The following is a 19306-nucleotide window of genomic DNA, read 5'->3' as shown; positions in this document are numbered from 1 at the left end:
CTACATTTTAAGTTAAGAAATACGTATTTTAGAAAAGATAAAGGAAAGAGTGAATCTTCACAAGGATCAGTTTGATGGTAACTGCAAATAAGTCTTTGCACTGACATGGTGCCACAAATTAGTATTATACAGCCATTGAAAGCTATAATCTGATTAATTTACCAGTTTAAACACCTTTCACCTACAAGCTTGTGGTGCTGAAGAAAATGGATAATGATTTTTCTGTCACCTAAGAAATTTCAATACACAGCTAGTAGCCTTTATGATTTCCTCAGATGCTAAGTATAATGGAGACACAGAATTGAGCTTTTCTGTTCAATATACATTCACAAATCTCCAAGTATTACGTCGTCTTCTTGAAGCAAGAAGGAAAAATGCTAATCTTAGTTTAGAGCCAAACTCTTGCTCATCAGCGAAGAGCAGATGCAGGCATTAATAACTAAGAATAGCAGCTTTTTTTTTTTTTTTTAAGAAAGTTGTTTTGTTGATGTATAATTTAGATAACAACAAAAAAGCACACTTCATTCCACATTGTTTAAAATAAAGCTTCTAATTTTGCACTATGAAAGGTAAACTAATTTATAGGCAAAAAACCTTGCATTTTTCCCCTACAGACACAAATATGCAATATAAGGGGAACAAGCTCTAGAAACTTGCATATATAAAAATATTTTTCCCCCTTCAAGTCACAGTTTACTTCACTGGGAAAATACTGTCAATGGAGAATTAAACAGCAAGCTGGAATACATTTTTAATTCAGTTCCCTTTCCCCTACCTCCTTGAGTTGATGGCACATTGACGGCAACAATCTTGCTGTTTGCAGGGAGTGGCAGCTTAGTTATCACTTTCCCTGCCATCGTTACTGGACTGCCTGAGATCTGGAAGGTCTGCCCTGTGCTGGCAATGGTTGTGGCTGAAGTGGCAGCTGTGCTAGTGGCTATTGAGGTACACAGAACAGTCAGTTTTAGAGCAGAATAATTAGTCAATGAAATGACTATTTTCAAGTATGAAACAGCAAACTACAGGATAATTTTTACGATCATTTTTGAATGCGTCATTTTTTCTTTGTTAAAGAATCTTTTTTTGAAACAGTACATTACAGCATGGAATGCTGTCATTATCAGTGATTACTAGTACAGCAACTGTCAGTAATAAGTGAGACAGGTCAGAAATAAGACTACCTAGCAAGCCTGAACAAAGGAAAATTAAGACAGGAATTATCTCAGGAGTGTCCTGCTGACTTAGCAAAAGAGCAAAGATAATGATAACAAGAAATGTAATAATGCTATATATTCTGGAGAAGATGTAGGTTCTGTGCTGGAGTTCATCATATTTACATGTTCTTTCCATGATAAATAGCTACTTACCTGTTGAAGATTGGCCTTGTTTAACCCAAGTAGCAAAAGTCTGATGGAAATTCTTGTTCTGTTGGAATGTTACTGTAGCTGGAGAGCCCACTTTAGTAGTAAGAACTACTTTGGTTCCAGAGGGGACTGAGCCCCCTAAAGGGCCTACCACAACTTTCTGTGCTGTTGAGACAGTAGCTGCAGTGCTGCTGGCGGTAGTGACTGCGGGGGACACGCCTGCTGCAGGTATCTGCTTCTGCTGTTCCAGCCGTTTCTACAGAATTCAGGAAAAAATTAAATGAAGGTATAATTAGCATTTTCAGTTTTTGTAAAATAAATACTACCTCTTCCCAGTATTGAAAAATAAAGGACTTTGGTAGGATTTTAGTTCAAGTTGTAAAGGACTGAAGAACAGGCTGCTTGCGTACCCTATAGCACAAGACTCCTTGACCTGCAGAACTACAACTCTGCCCATAGTACATAGCCAGAATTTTCCTTTATAGCATCTTTGAAGTCCTCGGCTTATGTTAATTTCACTGCGCACATTAATCTGAGACTAATTAATGAGTTTTCTTTAAAGTAATCTGAAAGGTTAAAAAAACTTTAAAAAATATCTATCTATATTGATCTTCGTGGGTCCCTTCCAACTCAGGACATTCTATGATTCTATTATATTTGGCTTTGGCCATGTGCATACAGCCTGCATCTGTGTCAGTAAGAAGTACACCATCATTAACACAGAGGTTATTACTGTCATTCCTAAGTTTATAGTTGCCTGCACTGAGATCCTGCCAGTTACAGGGAAGGAAAAAAAAAGTGCGACTGTATCATTCTACTTCACCTTTAAGAATGTATTTTTCAAAATTATTCTGTTAACTGTAAATCCAGTTTGCAGCTTGCTGAAAAAAACCATTAGGTTTAAAATCCCTTACCTTACCCAGCAAACTTCTGTGCTGTAACTGTCAAGAAGATACTATCCCTTCACAAATTAAATGTATCAGTAAGCTCTTTTAAAAATTCAAACTAGTCTAACATTCTTGTCTATGTTACTGAAATTATCTCTGTATTAATTAATTTTAATTTCAGTGTTCGGTTAGCATTATATTGCAGTAATGCCCACAAATCAGAAACACTCATTCACTAGTAACGTTATTTTCTTCAGGAAAGATGCAATAAAAAAAGCACAGTTCTTAATAATGTATGTGAAATATCAACATGGCATTGGGTTTCCTGATTTTAATTACATACATTTATATATAAATACAACCATCTAGATATACATATGTATCTATATGCATATAAAAAAACATTAGTGGGTTTCCTTCAGCCAACTTCAAATAGGATAAAATAAAAATATTCAATTTGATTGACGCATGAAGAACAAATGCAGCTGTATTCCCAAGGCAGCTTTCATTATACCACAGAACACTGTTGACCTTACCTGGAGATTGCTGCTTCTCAGTCTTCTTTTAAAATGGAAACAAACTAAACCTTTTGCAAGTGTTATAAATTAGGTGAAGGAAGAAAAAAATAAAAAAAGAGAATCCAAACTAAATCTTTGCCTTAGCCCCATTTCAAAATAATGAATGTACACAGAGTGGGAGCAGTATTGTTTGATGGCTTAGTTTGCACAGGAGGTGGAAACTATTTGAAAAATGGTGTGAGACAGGGATAAACTTTGTTTCCCATATTCTAATGCATGTGGAATACCAGTGCATAGTTGCTGACAGGTGGGACTGACTACCAATAGCTCCCCCACCTGCTGGGCAGCCAATCGTTGGTGTTTTAGTTGAGCCTCCAATTGGGCCTTGAATTCCTCTGCCTTCTTCTGTTCACTAACCTTAGCCTGTTGTTCAACTGCCTGTGCCTTTTCCTTCTCCACCCTGCCAAAGACACAACCAAAAGTAAGTTATACCACCACATAAAATCCAACTGTCAAACTAGATTTCATTTTATTGACTTCAATTGCTCTTGTAAGAAAAAAAATGTCAAAACTGAAGATAACTAAAAAATTGGTCATAGCTTTAAAAGTACCCTGAAATAAACCATGCACTTGCATGCAACATCCCTGAAATATTCTGATGCTAAACTACTGCAACACCTGACAGGAAACTATTAATCAAAACTGGAGTTTATAACTACACCTGAGACTGCAAGCAATCTATTACCTTAAAACAATTATTTCCAAGAGACTCAAAAATATTGTTCCAACTCCAAGCATGGAATACTGAAAATATTCCTTTTATGACTTGAATATTCTCAGGCTGAATTTACCTTTATTATACAGGTACACTTTTTTTTTTTGTATTACAGAGGTATTTAAAACACATACTTTTTAAAGTCATGACAAAAGTAGCCTAAAGCCTTTCCATGCATTATATTAATAGCCTTTTAGCATACAACAGTGATGAGTTCATAAGCATGGAAAAATTAATATAATATTAGTTCTAACAAATCTGTAAGATCTGCATAAATTAGTTTTGGTACCCATAAATAGTTTAGCTTTGCAACTTCAAGCTTGAAAATGATTATCAAAAGACAAAGTAAAGATGCAACAGACCCACTCCTACTGACTGTAGCCACCAAGTTTATGCTCTCTAGTGGGAACTTATCCAACACACACACAAATTAAAACCACTTTCTTTAAAAGCTTATTTGAGTTCGTTTACCTTTCAGCAAATGCCCTGATCTCCCATAGTTCCAATTCCTCCTCTGCTACCCAACTTTCAATTACAACAGGGCCCGTTTGCTTGGGTGTTTCTGGCCTTTTTGGCCTTAGTGCACTTGATCGCAGTCCCTTCCTCTGGGGTGTTGGAGTTTCTTTGGAGAACAGTCAAAACACACACATTAAGCTCAATCAGAAAAAAAGAATTAAAGTGTAAACCAAGATTTAGTGTCTCTTTCAGCCTCATTTTATAAACAAGAAGGCCTTTCAGCTTCAGATAAATTTCATCAGTTTGTTAAATGTGTCATTTGTTTCAAATAGGCGAATGAATAGTTCATGTCAACCTCTATTTGCTCACTTGATGGTCTGAATTAACATGAAGATCCAGTTACCTTAGTTTCTGTAGGAGTTTAGGAGAAGGGGAGGAAAAAAAGTATAAACAAACATACCTTTTGGAGCCTCTGGTACACCAATGGGACAAATAATTTTTCTTATACAGTACTCTGACCGGATTCCATATGGACCAACATCTCTTCGCTTGATTATTTCTGTTGTTGTAATTTCAGTTTCAGATGTTTCTACAACAAATTAGTCCCAGTATGTTAATAACAGAAAACAAATAAAAGCTAAATCTCCAATCAACCCAATATACTCGAGGTAAAGAAAGAGCAACTAGTACAAACTGTGGACTAATCACAATTTAAAAAAATCAAATGCCATAGCTAACATTGAGCCTTTACAGAAATACAGAAACACTTAGAGTGAGTGTAATACTCAAAAATTAACAGCAAGAGCTTTTGCATTAAGAAACCCAGAAAGGTAAAGAAATTATACCTGTACGCGTAGTTCCTCCCCCGGGTGGAGCTTTCGCTGCCATATCATCCCATTTGAGACATGCCCACAATAACCGCAACATAAGGCTCACTCCAGCCAATGATTTTACTGTCTGAAGTCGGTACCTAACAAAAGAGTATTAATTATATTTTTAAATCAAAATGTATTTAAAATACCTAACCAAACCAATGGGACAAAGATTTTCCATTCTACCTTTATTGAACAATGTAGAAAATTACTGAAAAACGAATAGCAAAATTTGCATGTCTGGGCACAAATGTGTATACCACTTGTATTTTAAAATTCAATTAATTTAATCACATCCTTAACTCTTCCTCAAAAATGTAAAGTATGTACCTCCAAGTGATCCCAAAAGTTGGCCTTGGAGATGGATATGGCCAGATATCCAAGGCAGGCTTTGCATTGTAATTGAAATAGGGAACTTCTCTGATGCCTCCTTTTCTGGCCAGCTTTTTTAAGTCATCATTGGGTAAAACAAATATGCTTTTTTTACTGCTTTTGGTAACAAATTTTCTGTAAGAGGGTAAGGCAGTTCCAGAACGAGTTTTTTTGGGTCTTGCAAATTTCATTAACTTCACTTTGTCTTTCGTAGAATATTCTTTGCTGACAGTCATAGAAGTCACCAATGTGCCTTCTGGGGTTGTCAGCGAATCCGTTACTGTTGTTGTAACCACTGTTTTACTATGCTCCTGTATAGAGATGACATCAACATTACTGTTTGTAGCTGGAGTGGTAAGCTTAGTTACAGTAGTGGTGGTAGTTACAGTGGATATGGCACAATTTTCTGTAGATGATACTACTGTTTTCTCATCATTAGAAGCTACAGTCTCTGCAACTTTAAACACAGTTTTGGATTCTGTAGACACAGTTGATGTTGTGGTAGTCACTTCAGTAATGACAGTTTTTATTTTACTTTCTCCATTAATGCTTTCCATTTTATATGTCTGTACACCATTCTGATCAGCAAAGTCACTACTCAAGCTAGATTCCTCGCATGAGGTTACAGGTGATGGAGCAACTTTCTTATCCTCAATTACTTCGGTTTCCATAGATTCTGTTTCACTATTCAGGTTATTTTCTTTACAGACAGTATCTGTTGGCATGGAAGCAGTGCCAACAAAGGCAGATCTCTCAGGAGAAAGCTGTTTTCCTTCAGCTTTCTGCACATACTTGGGAACTTCATCTGGTGGCTGAAGACACTCTCCAGACTCAGACTCAGGTGAACTCTGCAGATGTGACTTAGGGTCCACATTATTTTTGTCCTTTGTGTCCTCTATCATGATGTCACCATTCATGAATGGTTTTACTGAAGATTCCTTAAAAGTCAATGGTTTTATTTCATGTTCTGGAATTGATTTATTAATATTATTTACTTTTGGTTCAATATCAACCCCTGCTTTAGTTTCACAGGTATCTTTAACTAAGCAGTCATCTTTTGATAATACTTTAATGTCATTGTCTTTTCCGTTCATTTGAAATGCTGACTTTTCTTTTTCTAAGTCTGTCTCAGTTTCTTCACCTTTATTATTCTTTTTGTCAGTAACACTATTTAGATTTGTCTGATCAAGACATTTGTTTATGGTACTTGTCTCCACTCTCAGTTCCTGACCTTTCTTTTTACCGTTAGTCTCAGTTAGTTTAGAGCTCAGTAAATCCTCATCAACTTCTACCTCATCCATGTGTTCCAGAGTTTGACTTTCAAGGTTTCTTTCAGAAATTAGCTCTGTTTTAAACGGTTCTAGGTCTTTACTAACTGATTTTTTGTGAAATACAATCTTGTTTTCAGATTTACTTTCAGTCTTTCCTGGAGCAGTTTCTTCCTCCATTTCACTTTCTTGAGAGGACGTTGGTTCAATATGGCTTTTTATCATGCAATTGTTTTCTGGATCTTTGCTCTGCTGTTCAGAATTCCCTTCTGAATCTCTCTTTTCAGGAGTGGCCAGAGCATCTTTTCTACAGCTGCTTTCAGTTACCACTGGCTCTAAGTTTTCACATTCACTCTGAGATGCTCTGGTAATAGGTAGTTTTTGTTTCAAAGGTTTTTCACTTGTTTCTGAAACATCCCATTTGATTCTGCCTTCTGCATTTGTTTGTTTCAAGCCATCCACACAGGAACTCTCAGACTCTCCAGGAACCTCTTGTCCTTGACACTTATCAGCAGCCATAGGTTCAGGGTTTTCTTTACTATCATTCTGAACAGAGGTTTCACCTTCAGAGGACTGAGGTGAGTCTTCATCCAGTAACTGGCCTTCTCTCTTTGACAGCCTGTTTGTCAGAGGCAAAGAGGGTTCATCTAGCTCACCAGTTTTGGTACGAGAGATGCCGCTGAGCGGCAGGCAGTCCTGTTCTGTGTCTTCAGTTTGGGTCTTATCTGAAATACAGGTTTGATCTTGGGAAGACATATCAAACTGGCTTCCTTCTTTTACTTTTCTCATTTGTAGCTCCTTTATGTTTTTCTGGGGGCTTACAGATCGAATGCCTACTGTTTTAGCACTAGCCTCCAGTTTCATCCTTTCTAGACGTTGTTTTTCTTCCAGTGTAAACTGTTTTATTCGCCTCTCAAGTAGCCCATCTAATTTTGATGATTTTACTTTCCTTTTGTAGCAAGTCCTTAAATGAAATCCCTCGCTGACATTGATTATATCTAGCTTACAACGACTATCCTCCTCTTTTATGGGGGATTCCATTTTCACATCATCTACATCCATAGGTTCTTCCTTGATGACTTTATCATTTTCACCATCAACTTCTTTTTCAGCTGTGAAGAAGAAAAAACTCTGAATCAGTAAGCTCCCCTAACAATAAATACCAAACTATATTTTTACATTAAGTATCAAGAAACAAATGGACCTTTTAGCATATTAATAGATTTCAAGAAAAAGGGAACAAAAACTTCAGACACTCCTACAAGGGATAATAAGCAATCATTTAACTGAGACATTTTAAATGCCTTGACAAAACCTGGTACACAGTTTTTCAATAGTTATTCCTGAGGTCCTATGATTTTACACATGCAATGTTGTAATGAAGAGCTAGTTTTACAATAACTGAAGTTTATCACCTTTGTCTTTTGTGTGATCTAAATTTTCAGAAATTGTATCAACTTGTACTTTTTCTTCACGTGACTTTTCTTCTTTCACTTGTATGTTCTCCAAGGTTTCTGAAACATCTGCTTTGTCTTTTGCTTGCAGATCATGAGAATCCTTTGTTCGATCTTTCTCTGTTTTTACCTTAATTGAACCTTTTCGTTTATCCAAGTTGCATTTTTCATCTTCGCTCTTTGCTATTAACAAATTAAGTGGTTTCAATTATTCAGAATATTTTCTATACACTAATACATTTTAATACGTTAGTTTACCCCTCAAGTCATTCAACACATCATTACTGAAATTCAGAAACAGAAATAAGTAGACAATGGTAATGTCATCGATTATGCTTAGTGCAATATTGAATTAAAAATGAAAATAATCTAAAAGCCCACCAGAGGTAAAAATGTTTCATTTACATTTTTTTTCAGGAGTCTGTGTTCAGCTTTTCTTAAAAAAACCAAACCAAAACAAAAACCAACAACAAACCAAACCAAACCAAACCCACAACCAAACGCAACCCCCCACACCTGCCCCCCCAAAACCCCAAACCCAAAACACCCCTGCCTCATTTTTCAGGAAGCTAAATACAACTTTCTGAAAACCAGCCTATTAAGAGAGTATTAATGCAGACACTGAAAATTCACAAATAATTTTTAATTTTTATTTCTACAGTTAAGCCAGAATGGACATTAGTATTGGAATGACTTTGCGCTTAACACTGTAGTAGCTATTAATTGTCATACAGAAAGCAAAGTAAGTGTACTTTAACAATTGTATAAACAACACTAAAAGCAGCATCATCCATTTTGTGTTTGATCCAATTAAAAGCAACAGGGAGAGTATAACATCAATAAACAAGGAAAGAAATAATTTCATTCATAACATAGGGTGCACTGCCATCTTCTAAATTTTAAAAGGAAACTCTAAGATCAATTTCATAATCAATAAGACTCATACAGTTCAGGACAGGATGCATTCTAAAAATCATCTGTGCAAAACTTTTAATGCAAATCCTTGGAACAAATAAGCAGGAAGGTGTGTTTTGAACTTTGTAGAGAAATAAATTTATTTCCCCTTATAAAACTATTGTTTCCAGACAAAACTGGTTAATAGTATTCTGTCAACATGGGGCAGGGGGTATGGGGCAGAAGGGTTTATACACACCAATATTTTAGATGTTACCTTTTGCTTCTGATAATCTACATAAAATTTATCTACCTTTAATTTAAATAAGGCTCTATGAAGCTGTACAAATATTACACACAGCTTCATAATTGAAACAAGTTAATGTAGCTAAAACATATCTATGACAACTGAACTGCTTATGTCAAAGATTAGCAGAAGTCCACAAAAGCTTCTCTGGAACACTACTTGTGATGAAGTCTATGTAAGAAATCTCATTCAAATAATTACCTGAATAAGCAATAAAAAGCAGTAGGTTAGTAATTAAAAAAAATGTAAGTAATGCAGACACTTACTTGGTAGCAACTTTCTGTAATTTGCATTAGTATTTCCAGGCAGTTTGGGCATAAACCTGTGGACATGTGTTTTACTAATCCAACTCCAGCCACCATATCCCGTTACTCTATATTCCTCTCCTTTTTGCTTCCAAACCTGTTAAGTATTTTTAAAATAGTAGTTTTAATGGTGCAATTTGCTGCAATGTATCCATCCATTTAAAAACCCAAAACGATTTTTTTTAAATAAAACAAAACCGTCAACGTACAGACTTTTTCAAGCAAACTGAAGTATATTTGTGAAATTATGTACTAAAATTAAAGATATTTCTGCTGATAATTAAATTGATTCTATCACAGTAACATCTAAAAACCATTTTAATTTCATATAACAGTGAAAATATATTTACATAAAAGCTGAAAGACAATATAATTTTTTCAATCAACCTGTATGCTTGTTATAACAAATAAATTTAGAACAAAGAACCACTCCAACAAAAGTATTTAATATCTACTGTAGGAGAATACGAAGCAGTTTCTGTAGTATCACATAATACAACCTTCCAAAGTAAATGTAGCTAAGCTAGTTTTTTTTGGTGGGGGAGTGGTGATGGGAGGGGAGCAGTGATGGGAGAGGAGCGCTGGACAGGGACAGACATACAGACAAGGTTCCAATAACCATCTAGAACCCTTACATTAGGAAAGGCTGCATTTTGTAGACAAACATCTGTCAACTCAGGCAGTGTCACAAAGAGCATAATGCATGTCAAACTTAGTTCAGACCAAGATTATGTGCTTGAATAGGTAGGCATGGTTCCTACTCCAACAGCAGGGAGCAACGCAATGACATTAGAATTTTAAGTTTAAAATGAAAACAGAAAAAGAGAGTAAGAAATCAGACATTTCTGGGTTTTTTTTGTCCTTCACACAAAAGAAAACCTTACCTGATGTTTGACAGGAAATGTATATTTCACCCATGTAGCTTGCTGCATTGTTTCTTCTTCTTCTTGTTTTCTCTCTTTTTTTTTCACTTTCTCCTTTTCTTCTCTTTCTATTGCTGTCATTCTGCGTAATCTAATACACAGAGATTTAAGTACATTTTTAAGGACAGGATCTTGTAAGCAAATATAAGAAGTCAAACAGCAGGATATACTACCCCTTTGAATAATTTTATATAACTGTAGTTAAGAGAAAAGCCCAGTATCAGGTTATATGTATTGCTTGCAATAGCAACACTGCTTTTTTTGGCTATTCCAGTAAGGCAAATACAGCTGCCTGCAACTGTGTAACTACACGGCACATTTTGTTTCTGCTTCTATATCACAATGAGAGACAACAGACAAGACTCTGCTGAACTGAGTCGTTGAAATTTGCTCTTCTAGTCCCACAAAGTTTTATCAGTTTGATAACGTGGCTCTGATAAAGAAAACAAGCTTGCTTTGTAGGAGCAATAACACTACGAAAATCTTGTCATGTATTTTCAGTGTTTCTGGTTGAGAAAAACACTTCAAGTGCTGAATGACTGACTAAACAAACTTGCAGGCTTAGAGGAACGAGTGACTGTAAAACAAAGTAAAGTTCTCATATTCAAAAATATTTTAATGTTTGTTTATTTTTACCTAGTGTGCCCCAACGATTCCCGCCAGATTGGCAGCATGACAACCGGTTTAATTGCACATTCCAATATAGCCAGTGCTAGTGCAAATTCTCTAGGTTTGCTGCACATCTGAACAGCCTTAATCCAGTTAGACCTAAATTGGAAAAGAGATAGAAACCTGAAACATACACATGCAGTAATATAGCGTGCTATGTTAATAAGATTTAATGGTAGGATAAAACCTCCTACATTTTAATACTTTACTCAACGTGCAATCCTTTTAGCCATCTATCACAAAAGAGAAACGTGTTATCTTGTATTTTAATATACTGAAGCTCGGTGCTTGGAAATCACCAATTTGAAAAAACAAAGACCATTGCTTATTAATACTGTTAGCTAAAATACAAGTAGAACAAGAGAATAAATATTTTCATGTATTAATTTACCTGTGGGAAGCCCAGTTAGGATGAAGGAATGATGCTGGGATATTGTTTTCTAGCTGAATAATAGTTAGCCTCAAAGTGGATATGGTGAGAACTTTGGACCCATGTACAGACCCATTCCATTTGAACTCTCCAGCAGGAGTCAGACAGAATTTATGCGAGAGATGTCGTCTCTTGTCATGGTCCTCCCTGTGCTGGTGCTTGTTCAATGCAAATGAATTAGTGGCATACTGATTATGATAAACACGATACTTCCCCTCTTGCCCTAATTTGAAATAATTGTTGATATTGCCTTTCATCACAACTTCCTTCTTTGTGTTCAGTCGGGAGACTTCACCTTGAGAGTTGACCACCAGAACCTTGTGAAAGAAAGAATGATTTTAAAGATTCACTTAAGTTTCAAATATTTTTTTTTATTATTTAGTCTACTGTCCATATATAAAATAATAAAAACACCTTGCATCAGTTTATAGAAGCAATTAACTGTTTTTCCGATATACTAAATATATGTACTTCAATAGTAATTGCATATAGGTAGGAGGTTCCCACAGATCAACTATTACATTAAAAAATGAAGAAGTCCTGAAGAAGTCAAACAGGAACCCATTTACTGCTCTCAATTATGTCTGTTGAGGGAGAGAGCTTTGGGAAAATAGTTTCACTACACTTTTGGAGGGGTTTGTGAATAAATATGCTAAACACTAACTTACAAGGAAAACCAGTAACATTAATACACCAAACTGTATGCAGACAACTAACTGCAATGCACTCTTCACATTCAAACACTTCCTTCCTGGAGAAACTGGGCTGCTTAAAAGAACCAAAACAAACCAGCAAAAAACCAACAAACAACCTACAGGCGTACAAAAAATTTCTACCAACTGGCAGACGTTTGAGACAGATTTCCCTTTCATCTGCATCAAGCAGTACTACAATTTTGCAATGACTGTCTTTAAATAACCATACTCCAGCAGTACAGATTTATCATGACCTGGAAACGTGGCTATCACCTAGCTATTCAAACAATAATCAAACACAAACCACTGTAAAGTTGTAGTTTTGGCACACCGGTTCTGAGAGATCTGAAGACAGAAGTGGGAGGAAATGCATGTAACTTATTACTGACTATATAGTAAGCAATCCTCTAACTTTTATGACCAGCACACTAAAGGAAAGGAGGTGCACTGGGTCACCGTCATACTACTCTGTAGACAGCAACTAAGAGGGCGAAAGCAAAGGAGAGGGAGGGGAAAAAAGCTTCCTGTGATATTACAGTTTCACCATTTGCTAATTTATTGTTACTGCTTTTTTTAAAAGTACCTGCATAGTCTGCCAAAATCACTTTATTTTAAAAAAATATTATCGCTTTTCTAAAACGGTTTTCGTATTACTTTTAATTTTCCAAAATGTGCACAAACCTCTCTGCCTTCTTTGTATAACTTATTTGCTTCATGTGCTGCAGCAGCAACCTGCTGGCTTTTCATCTGGCTCAATTTGCTATCTGGATTTCGTAATCTTGTCAGCATTCGCGTCGAACCTGGCGTGCCTTTTCCTGCGCCTGGAGAATCACTTCTTTCACCATTAGATTTCTCTCCTGCCCAGGAAAAAAAAAGCTTTTAAAACAAACTTAAAAATTGGAAGTTTTCTTTTGATGTATGGGAGTTCTAAAGTAAAAAGAAAAGATGCATAAAATGAACATTAGAGACACGATTATTACCTGGGTCCTCTGAAGTCTGGGATCCCCTCTCTGCATTTTCAGCATCATCAGGTGTCTTGATGGAGTCATTCTGCCCAGAGCCCAACTCACTACTGTTGCTGTTTTCAACGTCTGACTGTAGAGATGCAGCAGATGCGCTGCTACTGTTGCTACGGATCATCTGACCAGTTTCTTCTACAAAAGAACAACTTCATTTTTAGTTTTTCTTTTAAATTGGATCAATGCAAATTTTTCTAGTTTTACATTTTTTATTTAAAAAGTCAGATGAACATATTTCACTAGACTGGAGAGAAACACCCATAAAATATTAATTCCCTCGAGAGCACTGTATCCATGAAAGTATTTTTTGTTCTGTTTCAAGAAGTTTCAACTTTCACAGCTCTGAAGAACTGAAATTCAAACTTGGATGAAATATGAATGTATTTTAAATACAATTTTTTTCTATAGATGCACGTGCAGTGAACCCTCTACTGAGAGTGTTTTGCTTTTAGAATGCAGATTTCAAGAAATTGGGTCTTCCTACAGCTTCTATGATTTAATCTTTTTTTATTTCTTGTGCTTTAGCTGTTCCTCAAAGCATACACCTTTCAGTTCCCCTCCAGTTTTCCACTGAGTCTTTGTCTCTTCTTCAGCACGTTAATTCCGAGGAAACCCACAGTTTTCAGTTCACTTGGCACCAACTCTACATCAAAACACCTCTTCTGCAAACTTAAAATATCAGCCTCTTCCTTACAATCTGATGGGTCAAGATGTTGCTTCAAGCTCGGTAAGACAAATGGGTTTGGGGTCCTCAGCTGTCCTTGTTACTGTCTGTCTTGACAGCTGTGGACATTATGGCCACCTCAGTTGTTGCTAAGGCATACTGCATGAGTATGATCTTTTGACTACAGCATGAGTCAACTGCGGCTACCTAGAGAGAAATCACTCCAACTTCCCAGTAAGAACAAGGTACCATCCCTCAAAACAATGTCTTCTTGATTTTATGCAAAAGAGACACAGCTTAGCTGTTTAAAAAATACATGATTTTTCTGTTTCTAGAATTCTTCCAAGACATCAGGGATTCTGTTATTATTCAGAAAGGTGACAGAGCAAAATCTCCTTTTTGTGAAATATTCACTCCTAGCAGGAAGACGATTAGGTAAATATTCTGGGATTCTTAGAAGATCCCTAATGTAAATGCACCTTGATTTCTGGCTTTGCTAATGGGTCACCACCACCGTTTGATCCATTTTCCTTTTTACTAAGATGGAAAATGGAGCCGTTTGTGGTGTCTGCTGTTTGGAGGAGAGCAGAAGCATTCAAAATAGACTCTTACGTTAAAGACTCATATCCAAACTGCATTTTCAAGGACGGTGACAGACATGTTCTGGTCTAGCTTTGCATTTTACTCTTATTTTCCCCCTCTTTGGGAGTAGCTGCCTCACTGATACTGGTTCAGTATCCCTCCCTCCCTCTGAAATGAGTGCCTCAAACTGAAATTTCACAACAGGAACACAAGTATCACTATGAACACAGTAAATTAGACTTGAGCAAGAACCCTCTACACACACACGCGCTTTTCCTACAAAAAAAATCCCACTAATTTAAAAATAAGCTAGAAGCTTTGTAAGGAGAAAAGCACCTGTGAAAGCATAATAAAGAAATAATGATAAATATATAAGTGAAGTTTTAAAATACAAACCCATATATGTGTCTGGAACAAAGTTATAAAATATATTACCTTTTCCATTAAACCGCTATACAGTTATTTTAACTTTAAAATGGAATAAAAATATATGAGAACAGGCAAAAATATTTGGTCAAATATCTAAAATGTATGATTTGTGCCCCACGCGCTAGGACGTTTTCTGGATTAAAAAAAGTGTATTATGAGGCTTCCAGATTATGGATTAATCTTAGCTTTCATTTTCTCCTATTAACAAAGTTTATTACAAGGTTTGGATGCATTCACATTTGCAAGTTCAAGAACTGCTATCTGTAGCTGAATGGAAAAATATTTCTGTAAGAGAGTAAACATTTACTACCATGTGTTAAAACATAACACACTGAGTACAGCTACGTCACAGATTAGAATATTTTTAGATTTTTAAGAACTGAAAATAAAACTGTCATGATTTTAACACTGATCAGATTTTTAGAATAACATTTGGTTACGTAGTAACGCTTGCAACAGAATGTAATTCTAAATGTAATGCAATATCATTCTAAAATAGTACATGGATAACTTATGTTACACCTAATCAAGTCCCCTTTATTGCTAGATCTAAAGTTTGGGTTTGTTTGGGTTTGTGTTTTTTTTAAATTAAATAGTGTCTATTACTACTTTAGAATCATCAGCATGGCAGAACAAAACATGTTAAAATACAACAAGAGTCTCTGTGCTTATAATTCTGAAATCTGTTTGAAATTCCTAGCATGACAATTTTAATCCTGCTATTTTAGTGCAATGGTTTACTCACGTGAATGAAAATACTTCATTTGTTAGTAATTTGTACAGTAAACGAGAGGTTAAAATAATAAACAAGCCAGCAGCAAATCAGAATTTGAAATAAACTTTGATAGGATGCTAACAATCATTATGGATCACTATGGAAAAATAAAATATACAGAAAATAGAACGTAAAAAGCTTAGCCATAGTCATCTTTGGAAGGCATGGAAACAAATTGTAATGTCACAGAGGGCCACAAATTTCAAGCACTACTTGCAAGAAAATTAACTTTGAAATGTTAATGACAACGTAGCAGTAAAGGATGGCACTGCAAGCAAACAGCATGAGTGGTATACGCTGTGAATGGTTTTAGTGGACAAACCAGATAGAAAAACTTAACAGATTCCCCAAATTACAGAGGCATTGGTAACAGTGCCTTCTGTACCTGAGAGTTCCTGAGGGAGCTCTGATGCCACCTTCTTCTCTGCCACGTTGTTGCTATCAGGGGTTTCTGACTGACACCCCATTGCGTTCTTCCCTTCAGAGCAACTAGTCTCTCCTGCAGAAGGATTTGTGGTGTTGTCATCAGTGCTTGATGTCACAGAGTTACTTTTATCCCCAACGACTGTTGCCTCTATAGTAAAATGCACAACAAAACTTTAGGGATATTCTTTAGTATGTCTTAGGATGTCATTTGGCATCATCCATAGAAAGCAACTTCAGCAGCTTTGTTTGCCTGTTTTCAGCATTATCAAAACATTGAGCTTTCTTCTTTCCTTTTTTTTTTTTTTTTGCTATGAGAGTATTGTCTCAGAATCAAAGAACAAACTATTTAATTCTGATGAGGAAAACCATGCTAAAAAATGATGTAATATTGCGTACTACAAACATGTTGATCACAACCTGTAAAAGCCACCTGTACCTCAAGCCAAGGTATCTACAAGCTTGGTGTATTTAACTTGAAAAGTAGGAAAATTGGTGAAATGACTTAACAGGAAGAACAATTGTAATACACTATCACAAAGGAACTGACAAGTATCACCTATTACTTAACTTAGAGAATCATACAAAAAAAACCCTAAAACCTAACCAAATTCACATTAACACTTAAAGAAATGTGAGGATCTTAACTAAAGATTCACTTAAATGAAGTTGTTAAAGCACAATCATATTTCTTTACCTTCTGTTTTCACTTTTTCCACATCTTGCTCAGTGGGTGTTTCCTCAGTTTTATCTTGGTCTCCAGATTCTTCCTTGCCTCTCTCAGCATCTGTCTGGTCATTATCAGTGTCACTTTTGGCCTTTTCTGCTTCATCATCTGCTGTGTTTTTATCTTCCACTATTTCTCCTTTCCTTGCTCTGATAATGTCCAAAATTTCATCTACCAAGAAAGTATGTTGTCATCAGTAAATAACAAACCACCACCTACAGAGCCACTGAGCAGAAATAACATGACATAAACACTACTTCTTTTCAATGAGACACAAAGATAACATCCAATTTCTTACCACTTTTCACAACTTAGAATAAACAATTCAAAGATTTAATTATTGATTCTCAGAATTATGCATTTATAAGTTCACTTAAATCCATTTCTAAACCTGAATATCTAATCTTTATGTCTTCCCTAGAACCGAAGTTGAAGCCTTCACAGATTTATATTGCTATTTATTGCTCCAAGGTAGATAAATTAAGCTGGTGGGGAACTGCAGAGGAAATATGCATTCTTCCACACTTTCCATAGTATTGGAGCAAATACCAGATCTCTAATGTTTTTGCCACTCCAACTCCCATTGTATTGTTAAGTGTTTATGAGGGGTTATATACATACATACATACATATATATATATAAAGACAGTAGTACATCAAGAAACATTTGACAGTTAACAGAGCTCTGCTCCAGCACCTGGAAGGATCACAATCTGGCACACCCTAAGCATATCAAGAATCCGAATCATTCAGGATGTCCTGGAACACGTGATACATAGTCCTACAAGAAGTCAGCACTACATAGACATGACGGTACCTGCATGATGCTTCTCCATCGACCTCTATAAACTCCTTAAAATAAAATAAATATAAAATAGTATTTAATTCAAAGTGCAACATCTATTCCCATTAAACAAAATATTCTTACCATTTGCTGCAGAAAGGAAAGACTTGTTGTTGCCCCTTGCTTTATTGGTAAGGTCTTCCGTCACATCCATGTGCCGATGAATTTCTTCACGCATTTCTTCCAGAGTTTTGCATAGGTCAGCTTCCCAATAATCTTTGTCTAGGCATTCAATTAACTCTGCCAGCTGTATCTTTGTGCTATAGTACCAGATTTTCTTATCTTTCTCACTTTCTGAATCTTCCTCTCTGTAAGAGTATTAAAAATATTATTTTAAAATACCTGGAGAAATTACAAGAATTAGTATCAGCCTAGTTTTTGCAGAGAACTATTAAATGCCAATATCTGAATGTGAATAAACAAGTCACATGAATACACTCATATGCACACAGTTCAGTACCCAAATACTCCTTTCTCACTTCTTTTCCTTTTTCATCCTCTCAGAAGTTCTCATGACAACTTCTTCAGAAAAGCTTTTGAAGCGTCTCCTTAAAACTGGTTTGTGCAATCTGGCAACAAGGTTTATTCTCTTTATATTTACTATTACTGTAACCAGTAATCTACTACTAAGTCTCAAACAATTTACAATGAAAGAGGGTATGGCTCCAGCATCCATAAAGGGTAGTGTTTCTGACTCCATGTTCAGGAAATAGCAAGGTTAGAAAATTCAAAGCATAGAATGTGACATTCATAAAATATTTTGTATTACCGTCTCTACGGCATTCACCTGTGAGAGCACCAGTGAGGGACAAAAGAATCATAATACGACCCTTTGAAAAGATCAAGGGATTTCCACATTTTTTATACAGGGTACTCCATGACATCACAAGCCTAGACAAAACTGGAGGACCACAGTGTCAAAAGCATCTCAACAGGGCCACCAGACCCAAGCGAGCTCCATAAATACCTCCGGTAACAGGCTAACTAAGCGGTTCTGCAGAAGGCTGCCCAATTTCACCTTGGCTTGCTTAGGTCCTGTTCCGCAGCAGCAGCCAGATCCAGGCTGGCTGTGGGCAGGACCATTCATTTCCCCAACACACCCTAGCACTCCCAACACTGGGAACGCTGTATGGGGTGACACAATGACCTACCAGCCTGACCTTCACATGTGGAGGAGGAGCTAAACTATTGCTACACTTGCACTACCTGTAAAAGTATTATAGCCTATGACTCACCAATAATCCTGAACCAAACTGTCGACAGGAATGGAAAGCTGACTGCAGCTGGAAAGATCTGCCCTTTTGTGTGTTCCTCTCTACTGGCTGTCTCCACATGGCTTATACATTAAAGACAGTGAAAATTGGCCTGAAGTACTCAGAAAGCCAAACCACCGTAAGGCAACTTGATCATTGTCTATCTACTATTTTCCACATTATATTTATGAAACAACTGTAGTATTCGCAACTCAATAGGAATACTACTAAAATAAGGTGGTCGTGAAGTTAATGATGGCAGTATTACTCAAAATTCAACTACTAATTTGTCACAACCATTACTACAAAAAAAACTTTTGGTATTAATGATGAAACTTGGTGTATTGCAAAGAAATGCTATCTTTTCCCTCATAAAGGCCTTTGCTCATGAAAAGCAACTA

General features: G+C 36.2%; 1 protein-coding gene across 27 annotated transcripts in view; it reads right to left on the bottom strand.

Moving 5' to 3' along the window:
- Nucleotides 1-19306, bottom strand: part of BPTF (bromodomain PHD finger transcription factor) — a 57656-nt gene that overhangs the window by 18444 nt on the left and 19906 nt on the right. For 15 of the 27 annotated variants that reach the window (XM_075111556.1, XM_075111554.1, XM_075111565.1 and 12 more), the window contains exons 3-19: nucleotides 17737-17960; nucleotides 16779-16979; nucleotides 16044-16232; nucleotides 13170-13343; nucleotides 12871-13046; nucleotides 11456-11811; nucleotides 11032-11163; nucleotides 10357-10486; nucleotides 9434-9569; nucleotides 7928-8149; nucleotides 5203-7624; nucleotides 4846-4970; nucleotides 4461-4589; nucleotides 4016-4166; nucleotides 3106-3229; nucleotides 1368-1620; nucleotides 776-937 (exon numbers count right to left, since the gene is read on the bottom strand). In XM_075111556.1, coding sequence (XP_074967657.1) covers nucleotides 776-937; nucleotides 1368-1620; nucleotides 3106-3229; nucleotides 4016-4166; nucleotides 4461-4589; nucleotides 4846-4970; nucleotides 5203-7624; nucleotides 7928-8149; nucleotides 9434-9569; nucleotides 10357-10486; nucleotides 11032-11163; nucleotides 11456-11811; nucleotides 12871-13046; nucleotides 13170-13343; nucleotides 16044-16232; nucleotides 16779-16979; nucleotides 17737-17960 — 5306 coding nt within the window. The remainder of the gene's footprint in view (nucleotides 1-775; nucleotides 938-1367; nucleotides 1621-3105; nucleotides 3230-4015; nucleotides 4167-4460; nucleotides 4590-4845; nucleotides 4971-5202; nucleotides 7625-7927; nucleotides 8150-9433; nucleotides 9570-10356; nucleotides 10487-11031; nucleotides 11164-11455; nucleotides 11812-12870; nucleotides 13047-13169; nucleotides 13344-16043; nucleotides 16233-16778; nucleotides 16980-17736; nucleotides 17961-19306) is intronic. The other 12 variants (XM_075111559.1, XM_075111561.1, XM_075111574.1 and 9 more) reach the window with 6 other exon arrangements.

This window comes from Phalacrocorax aristotelis, chromosome 16 (assembly GCF_949628215.1).
Source record: "Phalacrocorax aristotelis chromosome 16, bGulAri2.1, whole genome shotgun sequence".
NCBI classification, from domain to species: Eukaryota; Metazoa; Chordata; class Aves; order Suliformes; family Phalacrocoracidae; genus Phalacrocorax; species Phalacrocorax aristotelis.
Note: the sequence above shows the minus strand (reverse complement) of the source record. Positions and strands in the feature narration are given on the sequence as shown.